Source organism: Ambystoma mexicanum, chromosome 9, assembly GCF_040938575.1.
Source record: "Ambystoma mexicanum isolate Mex_15411 chromosome 9, UKY_AmexF1_1, whole genome shotgun sequence".
Taxonomy (NCBI): domain Eukaryota; kingdom Metazoa; phylum Chordata; class Amphibia; order Caudata; family Ambystomatidae; genus Ambystoma; species Ambystoma mexicanum.
The window spans coordinates 1,507,505,516-1,507,532,267 of record NC_090931.1 but is presented as its reverse complement, the minus strand read 5'-3'; the positions used below and the strand labels follow the sequence as shown (position 1 = coordinate 1,507,532,267).

The 26,752-nt window shown below is 45.8% G+C and overlaps 1 protein-coding gene and 1 pseudogene across 1 annotated transcript; both read left to right on the top strand.

Annotated features, from left to right (window-relative positions):
* Nucleotides 1-857: 857 nt before the first annotated feature.
* LOC138489363 (zinc finger protein 551-like) lies at nucleotides 858-25,415 on the top strand. Its single transcript, XM_069617081.1, has 2 exons — nucleotides 858-1,209; nucleotides 18,388-25,415. Exons 1-2 carry the CDS (start codon nucleotides 1,186-1,188, stop codon nucleotides 19,243-19,245), a joined length of 882 nt encoding a protein of 293 aa, XP_069473182.1. The 5' UTR covers nucleotides 858-1,185; the 3' UTR covers nucleotides 19,246-25,415.
* Nucleotides 20,449-26,752, top strand: LOC138487543 (zinc finger protein 211-like; annotated as a pseudogene).

Sequence of the window (26,752 nt, the reverse complement as noted above, 5' to 3'; positions counted from 1 at the left end):
TAACCTGCCATCCCTTTACCCGTCTATAGCTGTCAATGGAGAGATCACCCCAAAAGTAAAATCTTCTTTGTTCACCAGCCTTTTCATAAGAAAGGTTGACAGGTTTGATGGCCACCTTGTGAGAGCTTTAACTGATCTCCGGCTGATGAAGGTACATCCTTTTTCTACTTAACACCTGTTAAAATGTGTCAATAAATACAAGTTTGGAGTTTTTTTGGGGGGGGCGGGGGGTAGCCCTAACAGAAGTGGGAGGAGCCATAGCTCCCAACCTTTTTTGTCACCTAGGCGGGTGAAAACACCCGATTTTCTTTTTGCCGGGTGAGAGGCCCATTGAAGTGAATGGGCGTATGAGGGACTTGGCGGCTGATTCGTCTGCTTTGAAGGCGGGTGAGTTGAGAGCTATGGAGGAGCAAGATGTGACACGTGATACAGCACGCCAGCTTCCGTAGCACAACAGATCTTACATGTACCATGTTGGTACATTCAAACGTGAAATAACAGCTGCTGAAGCATTGTGAGATATTATAAATTAAATGATTACGAGCATTTAAAAAAATGCAGAGTAAAGTTTGTTCTTTAGTTCTGTAAGCTTCTGTGCGCATGCACTAGTGATTAGTATGTCCAGTTTTGCGATTGCGCCCGTGATCGGTCTCTTGCATCCTGGTGATCGTGTCTCTTGCATCCTGGTGATCGGTCTCTTGCATCCTGGTGATCGGTCTCTTGCATTCTGGTGATTGTGTCTCTTGCATCCTGGTGATCGTGTCTCTTGCATCCTGGTGATCGGTCTCTTGCATTCTGGTGATTGTGTCTCTTGCATCCTGGTGATCGTGTCTCTTGCATCCTGGTGATCGGTCTCTTGCATTCTGGTGATTGTGTCTCTTGTTCTGCGCAGCCTCAGTGCAGCGCCGCCACCCACAGATCCCTCACCCAGGAGGGCTTTCCTGTCCTGGGCTTTCCCGTCATTGGAGAGCAGCCACCCCTCCCCCAGGCCCCCAAGATCCCCGTGGAGAACCATCAAAGTCACTGCAGAGAAATCTATCAAAGATCTCCAGCAGACTCCCAGCCACAGTCACTGCGAGAAATCCCCCCAACATCCCTGCAGAGAAACCCACACAAGATCACTGGGGGAATCCATCACCCCTTAATATCACAGGAGTGACCTCTAACCGAGGTCACTGGGGAGACATGCCTGGACAGGGCCCGGATGAGGTGAGTTGCCTCTGTTGATGCTTTCTTGAGGTCAGGGGTCATTCCTGCCAACTGACCCCGTGTCATGGGGCGCCCCTTCAGCCATGCCTGGCCTTTTATCCAAGAACGCATTGGATTCTGAGAGTGTTAGTTTTACGTGTCCCATTAAAGATGAGTCTGTAAGGGATAAACATCCCAGCAAGCACTGCTCCGTTGTCTAAATAAACAGCACTGGCTAGTACCTTTGGTCCAATGCAGCGCTTATTTTTGTATTTTGCATTTACTGATGAGAAAGCTGAACCCTTCTATCAGAAATACTGTAACTAAGTATTAGGTGCCTAGAGCAGAGCAATACCTTAACGAGGCGCTTTACAGTGCTAGGTAGCGAATAGTGAGCAAGAAATGGCTCACACTCACATCTCAAATTCTTCACAACTACTTCTCACCGCTTCAGACACTTCTATTACTATCCTCCTTGATCTCTCTGTAGCTTTTGATGCCTTTGATCACCCCACCCCTATACAGTCTGTCGGTTTGGTGATGCCTCTGACATGAATCTTTGGTTACAATTCCCCACCATAGCGCCTAAACTATGGAATGCCCTACCCACCAATCTCTGTAACGACATCTCCTTCTGGTTATTTAGAAAAAATCTAAAAGCACTACTCTTCAGGACAGACCTACTCCAGAAGCGCTATAGGTCTGATCCAACACCGGCACCACTCCTGTACATTAATATATACAGTGTATGTATATATTCACAATATATTGTGCATAACTGTACTTTATGATTGTTTGATTGTATCATATATAATGTAATGCGTAAATATGTAACGATGATGCTAAGTGCCTGAAACCTGTAACCATCTTCTTAAGTTGTACCAGCGCCTAGTTACCTCTGGGTTTTGAGCGCTTTACAAATAAAGAAATAAATACATGGTATCTACCAATGTTCTTGGTTGTGGCTCGTCAGCCAATCTCGTTTCCTCTCCAGGCCTGGAGGCTGACTTCCCCTGCAGGTTTGGTGGCAGAGGGTTGGTTGTACCTAGTGTGTTCCTGGTTACTCGTGGCAGTTGGGTGTGGACCTGTTGTGCGGTTGGCTGCTGAATGGGTGCGCAGCCGGTGTTATGGTGCAGTGTATTGTCCTCTTTGATTTTTGCTGATATCTGTTACCGCGCCCCTTGATATGCTTCTGCAATGTTTTTGATGTTGCTGTCCCGTCCCTTTATGCTTGTCATTGTCTGTTGAATAACCATGTTGTGAGTTGTTTCCTGAAAGTCATGTGGTCTGTGTTTCTAATTTCTTTGGGCATGGTGTCCCAAAGGTTTGCAATTAGCGGTGAAAATGCTGTTATAACCCTCCACTTAATTCCTGGTTAACTTTGGCCCCACTAGGAGAAGTGGTTTTCCTAGTTGTAATTTCACTATGTCGCCCTCCTGCTCATTTAAGCATGAAACTACCTCTTTGTGCAGAGTAAACTTTAAAAGTTGGTTTAACTATATGGAAGTATTTTTGTAGTGGTAGTTTGTCTATGAAATTAGCAGGTGAACTGTGTTTTGTTTCTTTGTGTTGTCTGGCTTTATCATTTTCTGTACACGTATTAAATGCACCTGTATGGTCATTATTCATTATTCTAGGTCTGTGTCTTGTCTGCACGAAATGGTGGACATTGGTTGGTTTACCTGAGGTGATAAGTTAAGGCACTGACAGATCCTCCCCCTCTGGGAGTGAAATGTTGGTAGGCGCCAGGGGATTAGAAAAAGCCTGGGGGATGTGAGCCTGAGGAGAGGGAGTCAGCAGGAGAAAAAAGAAGAACACAGAGAGCATTCGTTATTTCTGAATCAGACAGGCTTTTCCAGCCTGTTATTGTCTCTCTCCGTTTCAGAGAGGAGCGAAGCGAGCCGGGCCTCAGCAGCTGTGCCCCTCTTTAACCCTGTACTGGTCATGTTCCCCGGGTACAGCTCGTAGCCCGGTTTCCCCTCCATTTCATTGGTACGGTGAGGTAGGAGAGACACATGTAAAAGGGAGGAGACACTGCTGTTTACAGCAGTGATGTTCTATGTGGAGACTGTCAGTTCTGCTACTTGCGTTGTTTGATGCTATGGTTTAGGCAGATTTTCAATACATTCGTAATAGAAAGTCATGATTCTATTAAAGTCACAAAGGATTATGCTCATCTCAACTCTTTACTTCTCGAGCAGCCTAAAACCAATCAACATAAATTTCAAATAAACTGATAAAGAACTACAGATTCCATGAAAACAAGTGCTTTTGAAGTTTGCATATAATTGGTTCCACTTTCCACGTGACTCCAAACTGTACAATCACTTCTCATAGTCCAGTATAACTGCCTCTGTCCTTCTTCCATCTTCCTCTTTCTTTGCTGCTCGAGCAGCTCAGATAAGTGACACTTGGCTTTATTCTTAATTGCGTGTGAACATGTGCAGACCTAGATTACTGCGTGGCGAGCAGCGCGCGCTACGGAACTGGCGGAGCAGATCCGCAGATCAGTGAAAAGGAACGCTAGGACAGCAAGAGGCAGCACCTCACGGAAGTGTGCGCATGGCGCGACGGGACCCTGGGAGTTTCCGGCGCTGGAGCGTACTTCCGTGAGGACATTTTAAACAGATCCAGGTAGCTTGCAGCAATGCAATATTGAGGGATATATTTTAGATATAATTGGAAGGTACAATGGAGTAATGGGGTACGCGGCTCCATAGAACACATTATTGCGACTCTCGGAAATCAGGTCCTCCTGATCACTGAATGCCACATGCTGGTGGCAGGGGAACACTGCTGAGCCTGTACAACCCTGTGTGTGCTTGATGGGCACAAGTGTGGGTTATTTGTGCTGTTATTGGAGACATGGGGAAGAGAGAGCACCAGGTGTGGTGGGTCATTTTAAGTCCCACAGCCCGGGCGTGAGACAGACTATATTTACTGGGACTGTCATGTTTGTGTGTGGGGGGTCTAACTGTGTTGGGGGATTCCCTTGTGTTGTTTTCAACGTTGTGTTCTGTGGTAGGCTACCAGGGTCTCCTGTGTGGATTTACATACTGCAGCATACGTTTCTCATTCAATTTACCAGTGTTGGGGTCATTTGAATGTACTTGATTCAATATAAACTGTCGCATCATACAATTACATTACTCAAGGTATTCTAATGCATTAATATAATACCCATAATGGCTTTAACAGGTGTGTCCAGCTGTTGAGACGCTGCAGTGTGAATAGAAGCAGAAAGAAAACTGCCATCTATAAGCCATACATTAATGTGTATGGGGTTAAAATATGTATATTTCTTTAACTGACGGTCATTTTAACAAAACATGAACTGTGATGGTGTTAGAAGACCATAGCGCATTATTTATTTATCCATTGGTGACAAGCCTTTTTGATGTAATGCTACTATATTTATGGGATAAACTACACCCTGATCCAGGACTGACAGTCATTAGATGTGCTTTGCCCTCATTCATCATATAGAGAACACATACAGGTTTCCTGGCTTTATAAAGGTAAACAGGGGTTCTGGTAGCTAGCTTGAGTATTCGTTCCAGTGAAGGCACTTATTTCCAAGCAAGATGCGTTGGTGTACTGTCTTTCTTCCCGGATTTCCGAACTAGTGCTTGTGCAAAGTAAGGCATTCTCTCGAATGCCTAAAGGTTGCCAGTTATCCATAAGGGCCTCCCTCCCTTACATGTTCTTCTGAATTTCCTTTTTGTACTGTTTTGTCTCTATATGTAGGTCATCGCTTGATCTTGGGTCCCTTCTTGGCTGGTAGCAGCTGATCATGGCTTGGAGGAATCTCCTCGTCTGTGTAAGACTTTGTGGGCGATGCAGAGGCTTTGAATTTGATGCCGTATTTTTTTACTGGTAGCAAGTAAAGGTTTCTCAGAGCTTCAGTGCTGTGGTCTCTTCTGTTTATACATAGTGGAATACTGGTTGTAATGTTTTCGACCTATTGGAGTCTCTTGGTTAGTCTTTCCGACATTCCTAGGCAGGGGCTGTTTGTGTAGTCAATTCTTCTTAGTATCAGGGATATATGATTGTAAGGACTCTGTGAGGAAAGGAGAGATATGCAAGCAATCCTCTGAGTAGTCTTAGGAGGTAGTAGCACTTTTTAGTGATTGCGCTGACTTCCGGTTCCAGGGATAGTCCATTGTCCATGATTGATTGAGGGATTTTTATTGCGGTACTATCACAAACCAAATCCTATCTAGGCACAGCTGTAATAAGACTAAGGGCCTCATTCCACGGATGGCGGTAAGGATTTACCGGTACCGATAAAATACTGGTACCGGTAAATCCTTACCGCCTTACTACGAGGTCCCTTTGCGGGTTGGGGGATTTAACGCCTGCTTTTTGCAGGCGTTAAAAACCAACCCGCCAAGGGACCCAGGGAGCTAATTACGGTACCGCAATTTGCGGTACCGTAATTAGCGCCTTCCCCATTCCCATTGAGCCCTATGGGGCAAAAATGGGAATGGGGAAGGGCAATGGTGGAAGGGGGAATTACCGCCCCACCAACCTTGGATTGGGGCGGTAATTCCCCTTTCCGCCAAGGCGGTGCAGGTATTTTACCGGCATGAACCATGGCGCTATTTTCTCCGCCATCCGTGTAATGAGGCCCTTAGGGTCTCATTACAACATAGGCGCTCCCGTAAGGAAGGCTGCTGGTACGGGACCGGCACCCTTCATTACAGGATGCCCTATTACGAGGTGCCTTTGCGGGACCTGGTAAGGACGCCTGGTCAGACCAGGCGTCCTTTGTGGGTCCCGCGAGGGGACCAGAGAGCCAATAACGGGCCCGTTATTAGCTCCCTCCCCATTCCCGATTGAGCCCTATGGGGGCTCGAATGGGGATGGGTTCCTTCAAGGAGGAATTACTGGGTCCTCCAAAGTCGGAATGACCCGGTTATTCCTCATTGAAGGAACCCGGTACTGGGACCCGGTATGGAGGCAGCCATGCCCTTATTAAGTAATGAGGCCCCATGCCATACTCGTAATGAGGCCCTAAATCTGCAATGGGTCACTGGTCAGGGAAATTACTATGGGGGTCATTCCGAGTATGGTGGTAGCCATGGAGCAATTAGCTCCATGGCTGACTCCCATACGGTACCGACTCCGGTTTGGTTCAATGGGGACTTACCGGTCCATTCCGACCCTGGAGGGACCGGTAAGTCCCCATTGAACAAACCATTCCCCATTCCCATTTGAGCCCCCATAGGGCTCAATGGGAATGGGGAGGGTGCAAATAACGGGCTCGCGAATGGCAAGGCCGTTATTTGCGCCCTGGTCCCTTAGCGGGACCCGTAAGGGACGTGTGGTCCGACCACACGTCCCTTACGGTTCCCGCTAAGGGACCTCGGAATTGGGCGGTAGGGGATTACCGGCACCGGTCTCCTTACTGGTGCCCGGTATCCCCTACCGCCCACCTCGGAATGACCCCCAGTGACTCTAGTTTGCTAATCTCTAGTCCATGAGTATTCCTAGATTATTTATCACATTGGAAGCCACCGGTTGTGCTCTCATGCCGGCCGGCCAGCCAGTTGTCGGTTGGCTGCCATGTTTTCTCTGGGTGAGAACATTATTTCAGTCTTTGCCAGGTTCAGTTTGAGGTTGTTCGTTGTCATCCAGTTGTAGATGAGTGTGAGGCAGTTATTAAGGTAGTTATTATGTTCATGGTCGTCTTCACTATCATTAGTGTGTCATCTGCGTAGTTGTAGGCGGTTGGTCCATGGATTCAAATGATTTTCATCAGGGGGCATGCAGATGTTGAAAAGCAAGGAGAGGGGCTGGACCCCTGTGGAAGCATATATCATCATCATCAACATAATGGGCCTCATTACGACCCTGGCACTGACGGAATGAAGGGGGCCGGTACGGGACCGGCCCCCTTCATTCTGTCAGGGCTGATTACGAGGTTCCCTTTGCGGGACCCGGATCAGACGTCTGGTAAAACCAGATGTCTTTACCGGGTCCCGCGAGGGGAAGAGGGAGGTAACAACGGGACACTTGTAATGTGCCCGTTGTTACCTCCCTCTGGGAATGGGGAATGGTTCCGGCAAGGAGGACTTACCGGGCCCTCCTATGTCGGAATGACCCAGTAAGTCACCATTGAAGGAACCTGGTAATGGAGGTCGGTTTGGAGGCAGCCATGGTGCTAATAAGCACCATGGCTGCCTCCAAACTCGTAATGAGGCCCAATGTCTCTTATGTCTGCCAAATTATCGCATTCAGTCAATTAATGTCTTAGAGATTCAGGACTTTTATGACAATGCCATCGGTTGAGTTCTATCAATTTCCATACATTTTTTTTCATTGTCGGAAGAAAATTGAATCTAAAGCAAAGTACATTTTGGGCACATTTTCATCGATTTGTATAACTTTTTAAAATAATTACATTTTTCACAGGTTTGTACCCAATCATGGTGCCACCATTTTCTTTTCACCTCTACCCCAGAACTCTCCCAGTGGGGGTTGCCAAGAGATCTGTTGTTGGTCCACATTAGCTGGGAACATGAGTGTAAAAAAAAGTTTCAGTGGAGTGGCACATTACGTGGTTGCAGTTTTTGCATCTGTTCATTGGGCTGATTTTGGCAGCTATGTCAGTAGATGGGTTCTACGTGGTTTAATAGAAGTAAATTACCTGTGCTAATTTACTTTGCTGAAATTACCTTCTGGAATTGTTTGTTTTGTCTTTTAATGTGAGGGGCTTTCAACCCCCACATTCCATCCCACCCCCTGTACATCCTACCCCTAAAAAAATACCTTTATTTACCACCTCAAGGTCATTTTGGTAAAGTAAATGACTGCAGTGTGATTTACTTCAATGAAACACCAGTGCATGCATTAGAGGCAGTGGGCCTCATTACGACCCTGGCGCTAAGTGTTTAACGGCGCCGTAAAAGGCTGCGGCGCTGTTAAACACTTAGCGCCTGGTTACGAGGTCCCTTTGCGGGACCTGACCTTAACAGCTGGTTTTACCAGCCGTTAAAGTAGGGACCCGCAAAGGGACCTTGGTGCTAAGTACGGTACCGCAATTTGCGGTACCGTACTTAGCGCCTTCCACATTCCCATTGAGCCCTATGGGGCGAAAATGGGAATGGGGAAGGGCCATGGAGGAAGAGGGAATTACCGCCCCACCAACCTTGTAATGGGGTGGTAATTCCCCCTTTCTCCATGGCGGAGTCGGTAAGTTACAGGCATGGACCATGGTGCTATTAGCACCATGGTCCTCCGGCTAGGTCGTAATGAGGACCAGTGACCTGGTGAAACTATATTTGTGGTCAAAGAGGCTCATTGTGTTGCGAGCCAAGGGAGGTAGGTATAGGTGTACAGGTTTAGGCTGTTGCTGAGGGTTTTGAGTGGGGAGATGTCAAAGAGACTCCCTGGGTTGCGAGCCAAGGGAGGTATGTATAGGTGGCAAGGGTAGGATGTTCAAAGAGGCTCCCTGGGTTGTGAGCCAAGGGAGGTAGGTATAGGTGGATGAGGGTAGGATGTTCAAAGAAGCTCCCTGGGTTGCGAGCCAAGGGAGGTAGGTATAGGTGTACGGAGTTAGGCTGTTGCTGAGGGATTTGAGTGGGGAGATGTCAGAGGCTCCCTGGGTTGTGAGCCAAGGGAGGTAGGTATAGGTGGATGGGGCTAGGATGTTGAAAGAGGCTGCCTGGTTTGTGAGCCAAGGGAGGTAGGTATAAGTGCACTGGGTTAGGATTTTGCTATGGGATTTGAGAAGGGAGATGTCAAAGAGGCTCCCTGGGTTGTGAGCCGAGGGAGGTATAGGTGGACGGGGGTAGTATGTTGAGAGAGGCTCCCTGGGTTGTGAGGCAAGGGAGGTATGTATAGGTGAACAGGGGCAGAATGTTGAGATGCTCCCTGGTTTGCGAGGCAAGGGAGGTAGGTATATGTGGACAGGGGTAGGATGTTGAAAGAGTCTCCCTGGGTTGCGAGGCAAGGGAGGTAGGAATAGGTGGACGGCGGTTAGATGTTGAAAGATGCTTCCTGGGTTGTGAGTCAGTGGAGGTAGATATAGGTGGATGAGGGTAGGATGTTGGTGAGGGCTTTGTGTGGGGAGATGCCTTAGGTCCTAGAGGAGTGGTACATTAGGCACTTGAGTGCTTCCCAGTGACTGATGGTAGTGAGATTATGGAGTGGTGAGCAGTTGTGAAGAGGTTGGAGATGTTGGTGCTCTTTTCTCGGAGTGCCTTCTGCCAACACCCCCATTGGAGGGGATGATTGAGTCTTTTAGAGTCCATATAGGTAGTAATTTGGTTACATAATGGGCCTCATTACAACTCAGGCGTTAAGGGTTAACGCCACCGTTAACCCTTAATGCCTGATTCTGATTTTAACGCCTGCTTTTAGCAGGCGTTAAAATCCATGGCGCTAACCTGCCATGGTGCTAATTACGCCGCCGTAATTTACGGCGGCGTAATTAGCGCCTTCCCCACTCCCATTATGCCCTATGGGGCAAAAATGGGAATGGGGAAGGGAAAATGGGAAATGGGGATTTACCGCCCCACTCACCTTGGAATGGGGCGGTAAATCCGCCATCCACCATGGTGTAAACGGAGTTTACACCATGGTGGTAAAGTTGGTGCACTTAGCACCAAGGTTGTAATGAGGCCCAATGTGTTTTTGAATCCTGAAATAGTTTTGGAAAGTTTGCAGGTTTAATTGGGTCAGCAGTTAGTTATCTTCTCGATGACTAGGACAATAGCATTTTGTAGCAGGCAGGTGATAACCCAGATGTAAGAGCGAGGATAAAGAAAGCAGAGAAGTAGAGGCAAGTGAATGGTACAAGGATTTTGATTGTCAGAGGGGCAATGGGGCCACTGGAGCACAAGATGTGTTGGTAGCCTGGAGGATGAATGCTGATTCAGGTGGGATAGGTGGAGAGAGTCCTAGTGGACAATAAAGAAGGGACTTGGGTTGGCGAGGAATGAGGAGGGTGGTCAGAATATCTCTTACTTTGGGGATGGCCATAGAGATGCACGCCTCTCTATGGCCCACTGCTTTGGGTGTTGTTCCTGCCTCTGTGTCTGTGGTAAACAATCTGGGAGTATATCTGTCTCGCTTCACTGTCTGTCGGTTCACGTCAGTGCTGTTTGCAAAACTGCCCATTTTCTACGGGTACTTCGAGGGATTCTACCTTTTCTTCCTGTCCACCTGCGTCCACTGGTGGTAGCTTCTGCTGTACTTAGTCGTATTGACTACTGTAATGCCTTGTTACTGGCCCAACCTTTGGGGCTGGTTCGTAGGCTGCAGCTCCTTCAGAATCTTGCGGCTAGGGTAGCTACATCTACGCCCTACCGTGCCCATATTACTCCAATACTTTGTGCTCTACATATGCTCCCTGTGATTAGGAGGACTGATTGTAAGGCTCTCTTGTTTGGTACACAGCAGTCTATGGGCAGAGAGCTGACCACTTATGTGACATTTTTTACCCCATGTCCCGGGTCGCATCCTTCGCTCCATTAATGCCCTTCTGGTAACGGTTCTGAAGTTCCACTTTTCTAGGATGGGTTGCCGGGCTTTCTGTCGCAGCGGCTAAATTATGGAATGAACTGCCTGTCGCCCTTAGACGCGTTGAGAATCCCCTTCTGTTTCGTCGTATTCTGACAACCCGTTTCTTTTGGACTGCTGCTACTCATTAGTCCCTACCTGTGCTATCCTCGCGCCATGATGCCCTTGGGGACCGTGCACGTTAGAAATACTGATAACAAAACATAACATAACAAGAGCAGGTTAGGAAGGAAGACCTGACTTCAGCTAGGTAGAGAGACATGGAGGCATGCTTGAATCTGTTCTTAGTATTGAGGGAAACAGTTGGAGGGAGAGTGAAGGAGGGACTGAGACAGTGGAGTGCAGGAGGGCATGGCCGGCATGCGATGGGATCAGTGGCGCAGGGAATAGATCTCTGGCATTCTTTGTAGATTAATGCGTTGACTGAGCATTACTAAAGAAGAGATGCTCTAACATTAGGTAGTAGAAATATAGGCATCCTCCTCTGTGACCTCACAAAGCAATTACACAAACTTACACAAACTGCAAACCTCCTGTGACAGCCGTGACTTATTAGTAATGCAGTCATAATGGCGTGCCAGTTACCGGTAACGAGGAGTCGATGTACTCGGTACTTACACTGTTAACACAGTCAGCGCCACTGACTGGTACAGTGCAGTTCTCCCCAGCGTCACCGGATGTCAGGCGGGCTCTCTCTCGTAAGTGTACAGGTTCATTCGAGGCAGTAAGAGCTTCGAACACAGCATCACAATGTATATGTTGAACAGGTTCAAAATCAGGCTCCGTGATACAGTCAACCAGGTCCGACGTGCAAGAATAGTAGCGACTTACTTTGGAGAATGTTTGAGGATGCTGTGGAGCTATGGCTTCAGCTGTTCTGCCAGCACAGTCACGGCGCTTCTGTGCTCTTGTTCTTAATGCTGGAGACGGCACAGCCGCCATTGCTCGCCCACTCGCCAAACAGCTCCAAATCCACAGCCCTTTACACCTCAGGGCTTCACGCTGCAAGGGTCACAGAGGCGGCCTTAAATAGTCAGCTGACCAGTTAGCAGTTGGTTTGTTAAAGGCACACACATCTCTTCCCTGTTCTGTGTTCTGTGAGCTTGAATGGGTTCAAACTCTTCCTTTCTCCTTCCAATCGCCACAGCCAAACAGCTCCAAATCCACAGCCCTTTACACCTCAGGGCTTCACGCCGCAAGGGTCACAGAGGCGGCCTTAAATAGTCAGCTGACCAGCTAGCAGTTGGTTTGTTAAAGGCACACGCACCTCTTCCCTGTTCTGTGTTCTGTGAGCTTGAATGGGTTCAAACTCTTCCTTTCTCCTTCCAATCGCCACAGCCAAACAGCTCCAAATCCACAGCCCTTTACACCTCAGCCCTTCATTCGATCTGAGTAATATATTGGTTTACCCTGTCGATGATTTGGGTCACACTCCTGGCCCGAACGGAACACCCAGCAGAGCACTCAAACATAGAAAATTGTGAAGGTAGGGGACTAGGGAAATGTTATTTAATGAGGGATGGTGCACAAGTCCCGTTGCGTGGAGTCCCAAATTTAAATACAATGGGTAAGACAAACCTTTTAGTTGTACCAAATGGGCAACCCAACCCCCCCAAGGAAAAACTTTATGCCATATTCTCAAAACTGGCTGTGTTGAAGGATTCGGTTAGTGGGCAGCCTCTTGGAACAACCCACTTGGTTATGCCGGTGGAACAACCCACTTCGTTATGCCGGCACCACTTGCAAAAACGGTACAAGAAATTGCTTTGGGTGAACCAAAGAGCCAGTATTTGACTGCCAAGAAAGTCCCTGACATTAGACAGGACTCGACTGGAGTCAGATTTAAAGCGTGGGATTTGCAACACCAGAAATACTCACTAAAAAAATATATGCCTGTAAATGACCAGTTGTGTGTTTATTTGAATCGCCTCTTTGAGAGTTCAAGAGATATTATGACTGTGGAATTTGTGTATGAGGATTGTTTAGACACAGTGGGCCTCATTACGACCCAGGCGGTAAGTTACCGCCTGGGCCGTGACTTTACCACCATGGCGTAAACTACGTTTACGCCATGGTGGTTGGCGGACTTACCGCCCCATTCCGAGGTCGGCGGGGCGGTAAGTCCCCAATCCCCATTTACCCTTCCCCATTCCCATTTTTGCCCCATAGGGCATAATGGGAGTGGGGAAGGCGTTAATTACGCCACCGTAAATTACGGTGGCGTAATTAACTCCATGGTCCCTTAGCGCCATGGATTTTAACGCCTGCTAAAAGCAGGTGTTAAAAGCGCCATGGCGCTAAGGGACCTCGTAATTGGCGGTAAGGGGTCGGCGCAGCTAACGCTGGCGTTAACCCCTTACCGCCAGGGTCGTAATGAGGCCCAGTAACACTGACCCTGAGGTCATTCATCACTAAAGAGATTATCAAGACTGAAAAATTACATTTTTTAGCTCTGTGATTTGAAGTCACCGACACAGGCCCCTCAATAATTTCAAGTGTTACACCAATCTATCCAGATAAGAGCTGGATGGCGCGTGGTTTGGCTGGAACACACCATTCGGATATATACAGCTCAAGAGGGTACACACAGGACCCGACTTATAGGAGGTTGGAGGGCTCCTGGATGAAAGGCAACAGTAATAATTGGGAACAAGATCATAGGGAAACACACCATACGTGATGGTCTAATTGGTCATTGGCTTCCTGGAACTCTAGGGGTTTCAGGAACATTATAAGTAATCGAGATCTCTTTGTCTCATTTGATATGGTGTATTTGCAAGAAACATTCCTGCAGGATCCCGCTATTATAGAGGGCTTTGAAGTTGTATATAGCAAGGCCCAACAGGGAGAAAAGGGAAGGCTTTATGGTGGCCTGTTGACAGCTATCAAACGATCTCAAGGGGTTTCTATTAAAATATTAAAAAAATTGAAATTGATAGGGATGATATGCTGGTGGCACTGCTGGCCTGGCATGAAGAGGAGTTTGGTACACTCCGCAAATGTTTATTGGTAAATGTATATTTGAACCCGCAGAAAGAACAATTGGAGGAGGCTCTCTTGGCTCTTTCCTTCACGCTGCTGGGGGAGTTTCCAGAAGAACGGGCTTCGCTTGTACTTGTGGGGGATTTTAATGCAGAATGCTTGGATGATAAGTGGTATATGGCACCGAACAGAAAGTCTGTGGCAAAGGACTCTCGCGCTAGGGGAAAAAGAATTATTAGACAATTTGAAGTGTGGGACTTGCTAATAGTGAAGGGGAATGTTCAAGGGGACATTCCCCCTAATTTTTCTTGGCACAACGGGCCCTGGAAAACATTAGATTATGTATTTGTTTCACAGGACTTAGCAGTGAGGGGGTTTCTCTGGTAATAAACAGTTTGAATTTGAGCGATCATTCTTTGCTGGTGTACAGCATTGCTCTGCCTACGAAAACGGACAATGCTGTGCAATTAACAGTGGAAAAATCCTAAAAACCCAGAGGTTAGATGGGTACCAAAAATGGCTAAGTCCTTTCTTGGGAGGATTTCTAGCCTCTGCATAGAGAGGAGGGCTTTTTGGGGTTCTGCCGTAGGCTTCCCTGTTATAATACAGGGGGGTTTGGATAGTTTAACTACGGACAGACAATTAAAGAAAGGCGTGGACAAGTGGGGTCATTCCCATGCCTTTGATTTGGAGTTACAGGCTCGTAAGAAACAATTGCACAGAGAAGTGAGGAGTTTAAAGAAGGTTTTAATAGTTGGTTACAACAAGAAGGCAGGAGTACAGAAACTGGGTGAAGAGGAGGCAATTTGCACTGTGCATCAATGATGCAGAAATGATGTTGGCTTGTATGGCAGGGAAAAACACAGGCAGATTTTGGCAGCTAATAAAGCCTCATGGGAGAGAATGCTTTGTACAATCTCACTCGATTTCGGAAGAAACTTGGGTGAAGCATTTTTCTCAACTGTATGTGAAACCAGGGATCAACAGTCCTTTGGTTTGGTTTCGGGCCAGGTGGACTGGGGTGCTTAAATGGGATCTGGAGGACATTATTTACCTGATAAACAGGAGCAAGCGTTCTAACGCCCCGGGCCTCAATGGCCTTGATGATCTGACATTTAAAGATTATCTGCATGTCTGGCCTAAAGTATTATCAGATTTATTTTCCAGTATTCTTGTTAATGAAGTGTTCCCTGATACTTGGTCTGCTGCAACCATAATTTTGATTTTCAAAGGTGTAGATAGCTTCGCCGCTTCATTATATAGGCCTATATCTCTTTTGGATGCCTCAAACTAAATATTTGCAAAAATGCTACTCAAAGAGCTACAAATATGGGTGCGCGAATCCAACTCCCTGGACATTTATCAGGTGGGGTTTCGCCAGGGTATGGGCACGGCCCTAAATAGTCTCATCCTGGACTTACTTGCACATCAAGCTAAAGCCCAAACGAGACCAGTTTTTGTAACCTTTTTGGACATTCGCAAGGCCTTTGATCATGTTAATAGGGCACTGCGTTTGAAAATGTTGCACGAACGAGGCTGTCCACCTGTGTTGGTGGGTATACTTGAGGCCCTGCACAGAGGTACAAGAATCGGGGTTAGGTTGGATGCCTTTTGAGGAAATTCGGTATGCATCCAAACTAATAGGGGCTTACATCAGGGGTGTGTGTTGGCCCCCTTTCTTTTCTGCTTCTATTTGTTTGGTATAGCGAGCAATTTGGAAAAAGTAAGAGCAAATCCTCCAAGGCTGAGAACCTTGGTGATACAATATTTATTGTCTGCTAACGATATTGTATTATGCGACTTAACGGCTATAGGTCTTCAAAGAGCCTTAGTTGCAGTAGAAGAGTTTCTGGAAAGCTTGGATTTGGCACTAAAAATATCAAAATCAAAAGGTGTTGGTGCTAAAATGTGGTGGAAAAAAAATGTCAAATTATTCCATGGTCACTCAAATTTGGTAGCCTTGAGGTGGTCTCTAAGTTTGTGTATCTAGGCTTGCCGGTTTATGATAACCTGGACGGTCCAGAGCTTGTGGCAGACCTTAAGGCTAATTTCCTTGGAGCTCTCATTAAATTACGCCTATTTGATGCTAAATTCGGGAGATTTTCGATTCTCCCGGTTTTAAAACTGTACAAACAGCAAATGATCCTGAAATTGATATACAGAGCACGAACTAGGAGTAGACGAATGGATTGGTCCAAATTAGAGGGTTTAATCTGGCAAGAGCTCCTCCACTTACTTCAATTCCGTTAGTGGGGATTGTTTATGAACTAGGACAGCTGCAAATTCAAACTATGATTGACTGGGGAAAGGAGGTGGGGGTGAGTTAGTTGGATTTAGCGGGAAAAGTGCAAGAGAGCAGTGATGTGCTGTTGGCAGCTTCATTTCAGTTAGCACTGTTTGCTAAGCTTAGGTGTGATTTTCGGCCGGTAGATGTTGTGCGAAGCCATGTGTGGTTTGTTTTGTTGTTGAGGTCTAGTGAAGTTTGTGCTGTTTGCTGTGCTTTAGGGTTGTGGTTGTGTTTGGTTAGAGTTTGAGAGGTGTATGCAGAGTGGTGAGATTGTTAGTGGGTTGGTTATTGGCCTTGCTATCTACATATGATATGTGCTAATTTCCAATTTCTTTCTAGGTGTGGCGCATGAGAACCCCCCCACATTTCTATCTAGATCAATACCATTTATCAATCAATAAATGTTTTAGAGATTCAGGACTTTTATGACAGTGGCAACCGGTTGAGTTCTATCTCTTTCCATAAAAACTTTTCCATTGTCGGAAGAAAATGCAATGGAAAGCAAAGTACATTTTTGGCAAATTTTCATAGATTTGTATACCTTTTTAAAATAATTACATTTTTCATAGGTTTGTAACCAATCATGGCAAAACCATTTTCTTTTCACTAATGAGGGACCGGTCCTTCTTCAGCTCCTAGAACACCGGCACCTCTGCCCCCAGCACTCTCCAAGTGGGGGTTGCCAAGGGATCTGTTGTTTGTCCACATTAGCTGGGGACAGGAGTGTAAATTAACGTTTTAGTGGAGTGGCACATTACATAGTTATGGTTTGTATCTGTTCAGTGAGCTGATTTTGGCAGCCACGTCAGTAGAGGAGTTCTACGTGGTTTAAAAGAAGTATATTACCTGTGCTAATTCACTTTGCTGAAATTACCTTGTGGAATTTTGTTTGTTTTGTCTTTTCATGGGAGGGGCTTGCAACCCCCATATTCCATCCCACCCCCTGTACTTCCTAACCCTAAACAACTTTTTTACCACCACATGGTCATTTCGGTAAAGTTAATTACTGCAATGTGATTTACTTCGATGAAACACCAGTGCATGCATTGAGGGTGACTTTGGTGAAACTATATGTATGGTCAAAGACGCTCCCTGTGTTGCGAGCCAAGTGAGGTAGGTATGGGTTGACTGGGGTAGGATGTTGCTGAGGGATTTGAGTGGGGAGAGGTCAAAGAGGCTCCCTGGGTTGCGAGCCAAGGGAGGTAGGTAAAGGTGGATGGGTGTAGGATGTGGCTATGGGATTTGAGTGGGGAGATGTCAGAGAGGCTCCCAAAGTTGCGAGCCAAGGTAGGTAGGTATAGGTGGACGAGGGTAGAATGTTCAAAGACGCTCATCCCAGTTGCTTCTTTCAAGGAACTGTGTTGATTACTAAAGTAAAGGGTGAATTTGCAAGCTGCTGTCACCATTGAGCTGCATGATTTATGGGGGTGCTGCCATAAGTAGCCTGTGCAAGTGGTATGCAAGGAAGAATTAAAAGGGCTGTATTGACAAGATTTCTGTGCGTAAAAAGGCCTTATACGCCCCTTACCTGAAGGGCTGTGTCCGGCTCTGCCAGCTCTATTTTTACTGTTGTTCATTTTATGATGTAACCACCATCTGATGAAGAGGTCTATGGGACGTGGACTGCTAATGCATCTACCATCTCAGCATAATATTTTCATTAGCTCAATAAAAGGTGTCCAACCTTGGAATGTGTAAAATATCTCCGAAAAAATCAGAGAAGTAGTAGAACCTACACTGAATACAGCAATATTTGGCATCAAGCCTGATGCAACCTGACACGCAAAGAGCTTCATTTTTGTCACTGCAGCAGAAGCTGGATTAATATTGCTAAAGCATTTGGAGCAAGTGAAGTCCTTACACAAAGGCACTGAAACGGAATGTTCAAGATCCAACATGGAGTATAGATTGGAGTTTCCAAGCAGAACATGATTCAGTTTAATTGAAAGGGATTCACAGTTTTAAGATTGTGCTTTATTCACTCCCCACCCATATAATGAAGCTACCACTTGTTCTGCACTTTTGTAAAGCTCAGCAGTACTTTTATAGCACTTGACATGGACATGTGTAATATCAGCCGACATGCAATGCTCCTTTGTCATGATATAAGCCCCTTTTCCTTGGCAAGTAGCCTCTTTGGAATTTCTTTCTTTTTTAACACCTTTTAATTTAACACCCTTATCTAATGTAATCTCAAAACTGAGACACATTCAATGTCTCTATGTATTATTCTACATTTAAATCAGTGCTGTATTTTCCTCCAAGTATGTTTGTCCATTTCACTTTCCTGCTTTGGACTGGACTATGTATAACGATAATGTACAGTTCTGCATTAGATCTATTGATTTTTAGTTTGTACAATGACATGAAATAAAGCAAGGGGCCTTTGCTTTTTTCAACAGAGAATGAGCAGTCACCAGAAGATCCATGCAGGGGAGAAGGGCTACGAGTACATGGAACACGATGAGCACTTTCATCACGCAGCACACCTGAGAAGGCATCATACATCCCACACAGAGGAAAGACCGTACCAGTGTACAGAGTGTGAGAAAAGCTTCAGTCAGAGCTCAGATCTGTGCAGGCATCAGATGGTTCATACTGGCGAGCGACCATACCAGTGTACAGAGTGCGAGAAAAGCTTCACTCGGAGCTCACATCTGCAGCAGCATCAGAAGATCCATACTGGAGAGCGCCCATACCAGTGCTCAGAGTGCAATAAAAGCTTCAGTCAGAGTGCAAATCTGTACCAACATCAGAAGATCCATACTGGGGAGCAACCATACCAGTGTACGGAGTGTGAGAAAACCTTCAGGCAGAGCTCACATCTGTACCAGCATCAGAGGATTCATACTGGGGTACGACCATACCAGTGTACAGAGTGTGAGAAAAGCTTCAGGCAGAGCTCTGCTCTGTACAAACATCAGAAGATTCATACTTTAGAGCGACCATACCAGTGTACAGAGTGTGAGAAAAGCTTCAGTCAGAGCTCAGATCTGTGCAGGCATCAAATGGTTCATACTGGGGAACGACCATACCAGTGTACAGAGTGTGAGAAAAGCTTCAGTCAGAGCTCTGCTCTGTACAAGCATCAGAAGATCCATACTTGGGATCAACTGTATCAGTGTACGGAGTGCAAGGAAAGCTTCACTTGTAGCTCACATCTGTACTGGCATCAAATGAGCCATACTGGGGGGCTACCATACCAGTGTACAGAGTGTGAGAGTAGCTTCTGTGAGAGCTCAAATCTGTATCGGCTTTAGAAAATCCATACTGGAGAGCGACCATATCAGTTTACAGAGTGTGAGAAAAGCTTCACTCGGAGTACACATCTGTACCACCATCAGAGGAGCCATACAGGGAGGTGGCCATACAAGTGTATAGAGTGTGGGAAAAGCTTCAGTCAAAACTCATATCTGACCAAACATCAGACATGCCATACTAGAGAACGAGCATGCCAGTTTACGGAGTGTGGGAAAGGTTTTACTCAGCACTCGCACCTAAACCAGCATCAGTAGATACATACTGGAAGGTGACCATACCAGCGTATAGCGTGTGAGAACAACTTCACTCCGAGCTCAAGTCTGTACCACCATCAGAAGGGCCATTCTGGGGAGCAACCATACCAGTGTACAGAGTATGGGAAAAGCTTCACTCAGAGCTCAAGTCTGTACCGTCAACAGAAGGGCCATACTGGGGAGCGATCATACCAGTATATGGAGCTGGGTCCGAAAATTAAGGTCCAATGAGCAGGAGCTAAAACAGCCCCTGGGTGCCAGGCATCACCCAGTAGGCAGGAGCTACCACTGGGAAACCAGGAACGAGTACCCAGTACACCACAAATCTCACTTCCACATGAGATGCACACTTTCACCATTCTGTATGATTCATTATCTTTAAATGTGGACTAGATGTACCCCAATTCTTCTTCATTAGCATTCTCAAATACTTAATGGTAATGTCACGTATGCATGTTTGAAAGGCACCCGCTGTCCTGGGGAGCCAAAGGTAGCTACTGGTAACTGTTGTTTTCAAACTAACGAGAATCTCCCAGGCGAGAAGCAGCTCCCAGCTCCCCTGAATTTTGAAACCTTTCAGAGATTGGGAAATGCTTCAGTCAGAGCTCAGATATGTACAAGCATCAGAGTATTCAGACAAGTGAACATAGTGTGAAAAAGCTTCACTTGTAGCTCAACCCTATCCTGAAATCAGGGGATCTATACTAGGAAGAAGCCCCCATCAACGCATACAATGAAAGAAGAGCTTCAGTGACCCACCTGTCTTTGAGTTGGAATTGAAGGACCCATACTGGGGAAAAGCCCCTGGTAAGCACTTCTGGCAACACACATGACATTTCACCTGAAATCCCACATGAGAGATAATCCATACTAGTTTACTGAGCCTATGAAAAGGTTTGCTTCCAGCTCAGCCCTGAACCAGCATTGCAGGATCCATACAGTGGTGTAATGACTGTACGGGGGTGTGAGAAAAGCTTCCTGTACAGCTCTGATATTTACATTAATTTGAGGATTGTACAGGGTAGAAGCCGGATGGGTCAAGGGACTGAGGTCAGCAATGCAATCCGGTATCACTTCTGTTACATCATCAGAGATCCCAAACAAGGCATTTGACCAACACTGTTGCAACTGTGCTAAACCTTTGAAAATCAGCAATTCACCTGCTCTTGTGTTAGTTCTTTGGGTACAGTGCTGGGTGTTGTATACAGCAGCTAGCAAAAGAAACCTGCCCTAAAAGCTGCAAGGACAGGCACAGAGTTCAGAAAGGTTACAAGTAGATGATTCCACTACTGGTGCTGACCATTAACCAAGCACATCCTCATTTTAAGTTCCTTCCCACCATCAAATATATAAAAACATGCCCTGATCACTGAGATACTAACCCCATGAAAATAATAATGATTATTATCATTATTATTAGGGTATTTAGTGAGTGTGGACTGAGCTTCAGGAAGCAACAGGGTGCTCTGCAAGTCACAGGGGAAGTAGGCAGCGAGGGGCGCAGATCACCAAGGGAACGGGAGCTGACAGTTGGGGAACGGGATAGTGGGCAATCTGGCAGCAAGGGATCTGCAAGCAACCAGGAAGGCAAAGGAGGGCGAGGGGATTAGATTGCCCAATCCTAGGTTAGGCCAGGAGTGGATGGTGTGTGTGGACCTAAGTGTCGGGGGGGGGGACCCATTTCTTGAAACCAATGGCCTAAAGCTCTTTCCTGAAATATGTAGAAGCGAGGGGACGTGTCTGGTGTTGACAGCGAAGGAGGTTCCAGAGTCTGCAGGCATGGAAACATGAGGCTGCACATGGCTTTGCTTCTGATGGATTGTATGTCTCCAGAGATGCTGAGGGTGACACTCTTGTAGATGATGCAGCAAGATTTGAAGATGATATGGTCTTGCAGCAGGAGCCAGTGTAGCTTGATGATGGTTGGCGTGATGTGGTTGAATTTGCAGAGACCTTTGATGAGTCGTGTGGCAGCATGTAGGACACATCCCAGGGGGTCCCAGTGTGGTTGAAGGCTTTCTTGGAGGCATTGCCACCGTCCAGGTGTGAGAGGACCATTGCTTGGACAGCAGATCCCAAGTTGTTTTCTGGGATGAATGGCTTATATTTCGCAGGAGGGAAAGTGCCATTGTGTCTTTCTTCCTATGTGATCCTTGAAGATGAGATGTTTGTGCAGAAACCAAGGATTTAGTCCAGCTGGTCAGCTGGGGTGTGAAGCATATGAGATTCATAACCGTGAGCCAGAACTGGATGTCTGGGTGTTCAATGCTGTTGGTCAGCTGTAGGAATTTGCTTTTGAAGGTGTTGAGCTTCAGGTAAGCACTAGACATCCAGAACTGGATCAATGTGAGGCAGTCCTTAAACAAGTAGATGGCTTTAATGGAGGAAATATTGAGCCAAAGCTGCATGTTATCTGCATGTTGGTGGATGTTGTGTGTTGCCAGAAGAGGTCTTAGCGGTATCATGAAATGTTGATGATCAAGGGGACGAGGATGAAAACATACGTGACTCTAGATTTGATGGTTAGAATTGGTAGGGTGAAGGAATCGATTTGGATGAATTGGTGGTGGTTAGCAAGGTAGGATTTGAACCAGCTGAGGGCTTTGTTGCTGATTTCCATGCAGTGATGTAGAATGTCTGTGAGCTTGTGGTGGTCCACTGTGTCGAACACGACTAATAGGTCGAAGAGAACCAAGATGCCAGGATTGCCATTTTACACCCCCCTCCCCTGCCTCAAATGACCCTTCCCCGTGTTTCAAATCAGAAATTTTGGAAATTAGATTGCCTACTAAAATGTTTTAACTTTGCAATCATGGGTTAATGCTTAATTTAATGCAACCAAATTCGCATGAGTAGAGTAGCAAAGTGAGGAACAGTGATAGTGGACAGGCGTGTGGCAGTCACAAATGGAAATGCATTTCCTGACATGTAAACTGTGAACATCTGTGCCAGAATGCATACTCACATTATGCAGCCAATACTCACATTATGCAGCCATTCAATTCTGCTAGAGGCCTCCCACTGGGCTATCATGTATGGACACCAGGGATGAGCACATGAGAATACTAATGTCTTTCAGAATGGTCCTGGGATTGTTTGACCACACGCTAAATCCCCTTAAGGGAGTATACTTACTCTGCCCCAGTATAGATCGATTGTGGGACTATTAACTAAGATGCATAGAAACACTGTATTGGAGTGGGCCTATGGCCATTATGTATCAATTGTGGAATATATAACTATGGTGAATATGAACACTGATTTGGAGGGGCTTATTGATAAGGATTCCCAATGGTCTGAATGCACACTAAATTATATTATGATATGATAGGTCATTTATAACGCGCCTGTACCCAAGTGTTTCTAGGCGTCTGTACACAAGTGTTTCTTCAGGGCAGCATGCTTACTCTGCCCCATCATAGACCAATTGTGGGACTATTAGCTAAGATGCATAGGAACACTGCATTGGAGTGGGCCTATGGCCATTATATATCAATTGTAGAATATTTAACTATTGTGAATATGAACAGTGATTTGGAGGGGGTAAGGATTTCCAATGGTCTGAACACAAGACTAAATTCTCTTATGATATGTCATTTTATAACGCGCCTGTACCCAAGTGTTTCTTCAGGGCAGCATGCTTACTCTGCCCCATCATAGGCCAATTGTGGGACTGTTCACTTAGATGCATGTGGGGTCCTTACAAATGTTGCCCATGAATCCTGAATGGGAGGGGGCTTATCTCCATTGTGGGTTATGTAACCATGTGGCATATGAGCACCTATTTGGAAGGGTTTATGTCTTAAACTGTTGAAGTGATATATAAGTGCAGACTTTATCATACAGCATCATTCAATATGCCCGCAATAGACTTTGTAAATGACAATACACTTGCACCGTGGTTTTTAATCTATCCACGCAAAGAGACTTAAAGGCAGTGACTACATGAAAGATGCCGCCGGTATGACGCGTCCGAGTTTCATTATAACATCGCTCAAGTGCTTAATCGATAGAACATGTAATCAGACATACAACAACCAGCCCTACTAAGCTGTTTACTGCCTAAAAATATGGAAATACTCCCAAAAAAATGAAAGTAGGGAGTAAAAATACTCCCAGCAAAAATAGCTTTCAGCCACAAATCTTCATGAATATGTTTGGACCAGTTTCACCAAGTACCAGAGGAGCAAACTACTATTATTACTTCCTGAAGGGAAGAAGTAAACCTGTATCTTTGTATGTGCATGAATAATTGGGTGCAAAGAAATAATTATTGCAAGAACATTTCCGTTTTCCAGTTAAAACATATTGTTGCACCGCTTATAAAATACTCCCATTGGGAATTGGACTTACCTTTTTACTCCCTAAAAATCATTTTACTCCCAACTTTAAAAAAGAGGGAGTTAAATACTCCCACTTCCAAATCTTATCTAGAGCACGGACTACATGTCCTGGATCTTGCTGGTATTGGAACATTATAGTGGAACTCCATTGGTGCATACCGTTGCATAAAGATGTATAGTGCACATCAATAATAGGCCTCCCAGCCCTTTCCTCGGGTTTATTAGCACATGTCTGCAATTATGAATACCCATAATATGGTCGGACATGTAACACGTAGACCGAATGACTTGTGACATCACACGCAGCATGGATACATGCAATTAAAATGCTATGGTCTAAAGAGACAAGGAGTGCCCCTAACACCATGCATTGCTATAAGGTGATATATATGTTAGTCCATGACGTGTGCCTAATTTAATCAGCATCAGGACACACGCAGTACCCTTTGAAATACGGGTCTCATTAATTTCAGGTGTGAATATGTTAGGGGCCATTGAGCCGAAGTGGCAATGAATAGAAATCCATTGCAATGTGGCTCATGGGAAGGGAGTGCCTCAAATATAGAGCACTTTACATCTCTTTCTGAGACCAGCCACTTTTACTCATTGGCCCTCATTACAACTGAGGTGCTAAGTGCACCAACTTTACCACCATGGTGTAAACTACGTTTACACCATGGTGGATGGCGGATTTACCGCCCCATTACAAGGTGAGTGGGGCGGTAAATCCCCATTTCCCATTTACCCTTCCCCATTCCCATTTTTGCCCCATAGGGCATAATGGGAGTGGGGAAGGCGCTAATTACGGCACCGTAAATTACGGTGCCGTAATTAGCACCAAGGTGCCTTAGCACCATGGAACTTAACGCCTGCAAAAAGCAGGCGTTAAGGTGGGAATCAGGCGTTAAGGGTTAACGGTGGCGTTAACCCTTAACGCCTGAGTTGTAATGAGGGCCATTGTATCTTCATTTTAGACCCATGTTTGCTCGGATTGTGACTTTTACAACTAGAGGATCGATCTGGAAGGCACAATAGGAATCATGCGTGAGCTTTCACATTTTCTGCTTGGACGATATGTGGAGATTTGCACTTTATCACTAGTGGTTCCATTATGGGTTAAATAAGGGATGCAGATGTTTCATGTAATAACTTTGGTGTCACATTATTTGGAAATGGTGTAATGGTTGAGCATACCAATTCAGAGCACTCTGGTCATAATGAACCTGCATACAATGACCTTGTTGAGATTTGGCAACTAATACTATGTACACTTTTTATGTTTATTCCCTGTTTTTTTCTCTTTGCATTGTATCACCTGTGTTCTTTATGAAAGATGATTCATGTTGCATTCTGCACAATATTTCGAAATATTATGTGCACATGATAACTGATGTTAATGCTTGTCCAGGAGAACTATTGCCAAGAGACATCCTTGAAAAGGACCCAGATTGGCTGAAACGCGTGTTTGCTTCAGCAAATACCTTGTCTATTTATTGCAATTGCAATACAAGAGCTGTATAGTGAAGTTATGTGTAACTGTGATTAAAATAAAAGTTGCTTCTTTGTTGGCAATGGGTCTGATGATTGTTAAGGATATGTGTGGTTGGATTGATATATACACCTGTTGCTAGCGGCATTTTGGAAGGAGAGTCCGCCCTCGTGGAGGATTGATGGGCACATATGTGGCAACTTCTGATCACCGAGAAGGTGTCATTATCAGTGCAAGATAGGGTGAAGGGACTCTTTGGGAAATTGGGAGCTTTCTGGGATACGCAAGATCCCACCATATAGATGCCACCTGTCCGATGAGACTAAGGGCCCTGGGCCTGTTGAACTGCTCCTAGAGGGGCTACATGATCACACAATATGCCAGAACGGCGCACTTCATAAGTGGAAGGGGAGTCCGATACGTCACCTATTAACAAATGTGATGCTTTTTATTTGTGTATGGTCTGATTGTTACCTTGTTTTCTTGCTATTCTGATGTTTATTTGCTTTCACATTTAGCAGTTTACGATTTACTCGACTTTATGAGCTATCTTGCCAACAAAGAAATGCTTTGATAGTGCCTTCTTTAAACAATTCAAGATGAAGATTTGAATATTAAAAAAGAGTTTGAGAAAAGCTTCACTTAAAAGTCACACCTGTACAGGCATCAAAAAGTCCATACTGGGGAGAGACCATATCAGTGTACCGAGTGTGAGAAAAGCTTCACTCAGAGCTCAAATCTGTACTAGCATCAGAGGAGCTATACTGGGGAGCGACCCTACCAGTGCTCAGAGTGTGGGAAAAGCTTCACTCAGAGCCCAAATCTGTACCAGCATCAGAGGAGCCATACTGGGAAGCGACCCTACCAGTGCTCAGAGTTTGGGAAAAGCTTCACTCAGAGCCCAAATCTGCAGCAGCACCAGAGGAGCCATACTGGGAAGCGACCCTACCAGTGCTCAGAGTGTGGGAAAAGCTTCACTCAGAGCTCAAATCTGTACTAGCATCAGAGGAGCTATACTGGGGAGCGACCCTACCAGTGCTCAGAGTGTGGGAAAAGCTTCACTCAGAGCCCAAATCTGTAGCAGCATCAGAGGAGCCATACTGGGAAGCGACCCTACCAGTGCTCAGAGTGTGGGAAAAGCTTCACTCAGAGCCCAAATCTGCAGCAGCACCAGAGGAGCCATACTGGGAAGCGACCCTACCAGTGCTCAGAGTGTGGGAAAAGCTTCACTCAGAGCTCAAATCTGTACTAGCATCCGAGGAGCCATACTGGGAAGCGACCCTACCAGTGCTCAGAGTGTGGGAAAAGCTTCACTCAGAGCCCAAATCTGCAGCAGCACCAGAAGATCCATACTGGGGTGCGCCATATCCAGTGTACGGAATGCAAAAAAAAAGGTTTTGGAACTGTGCTATTTGCTTGA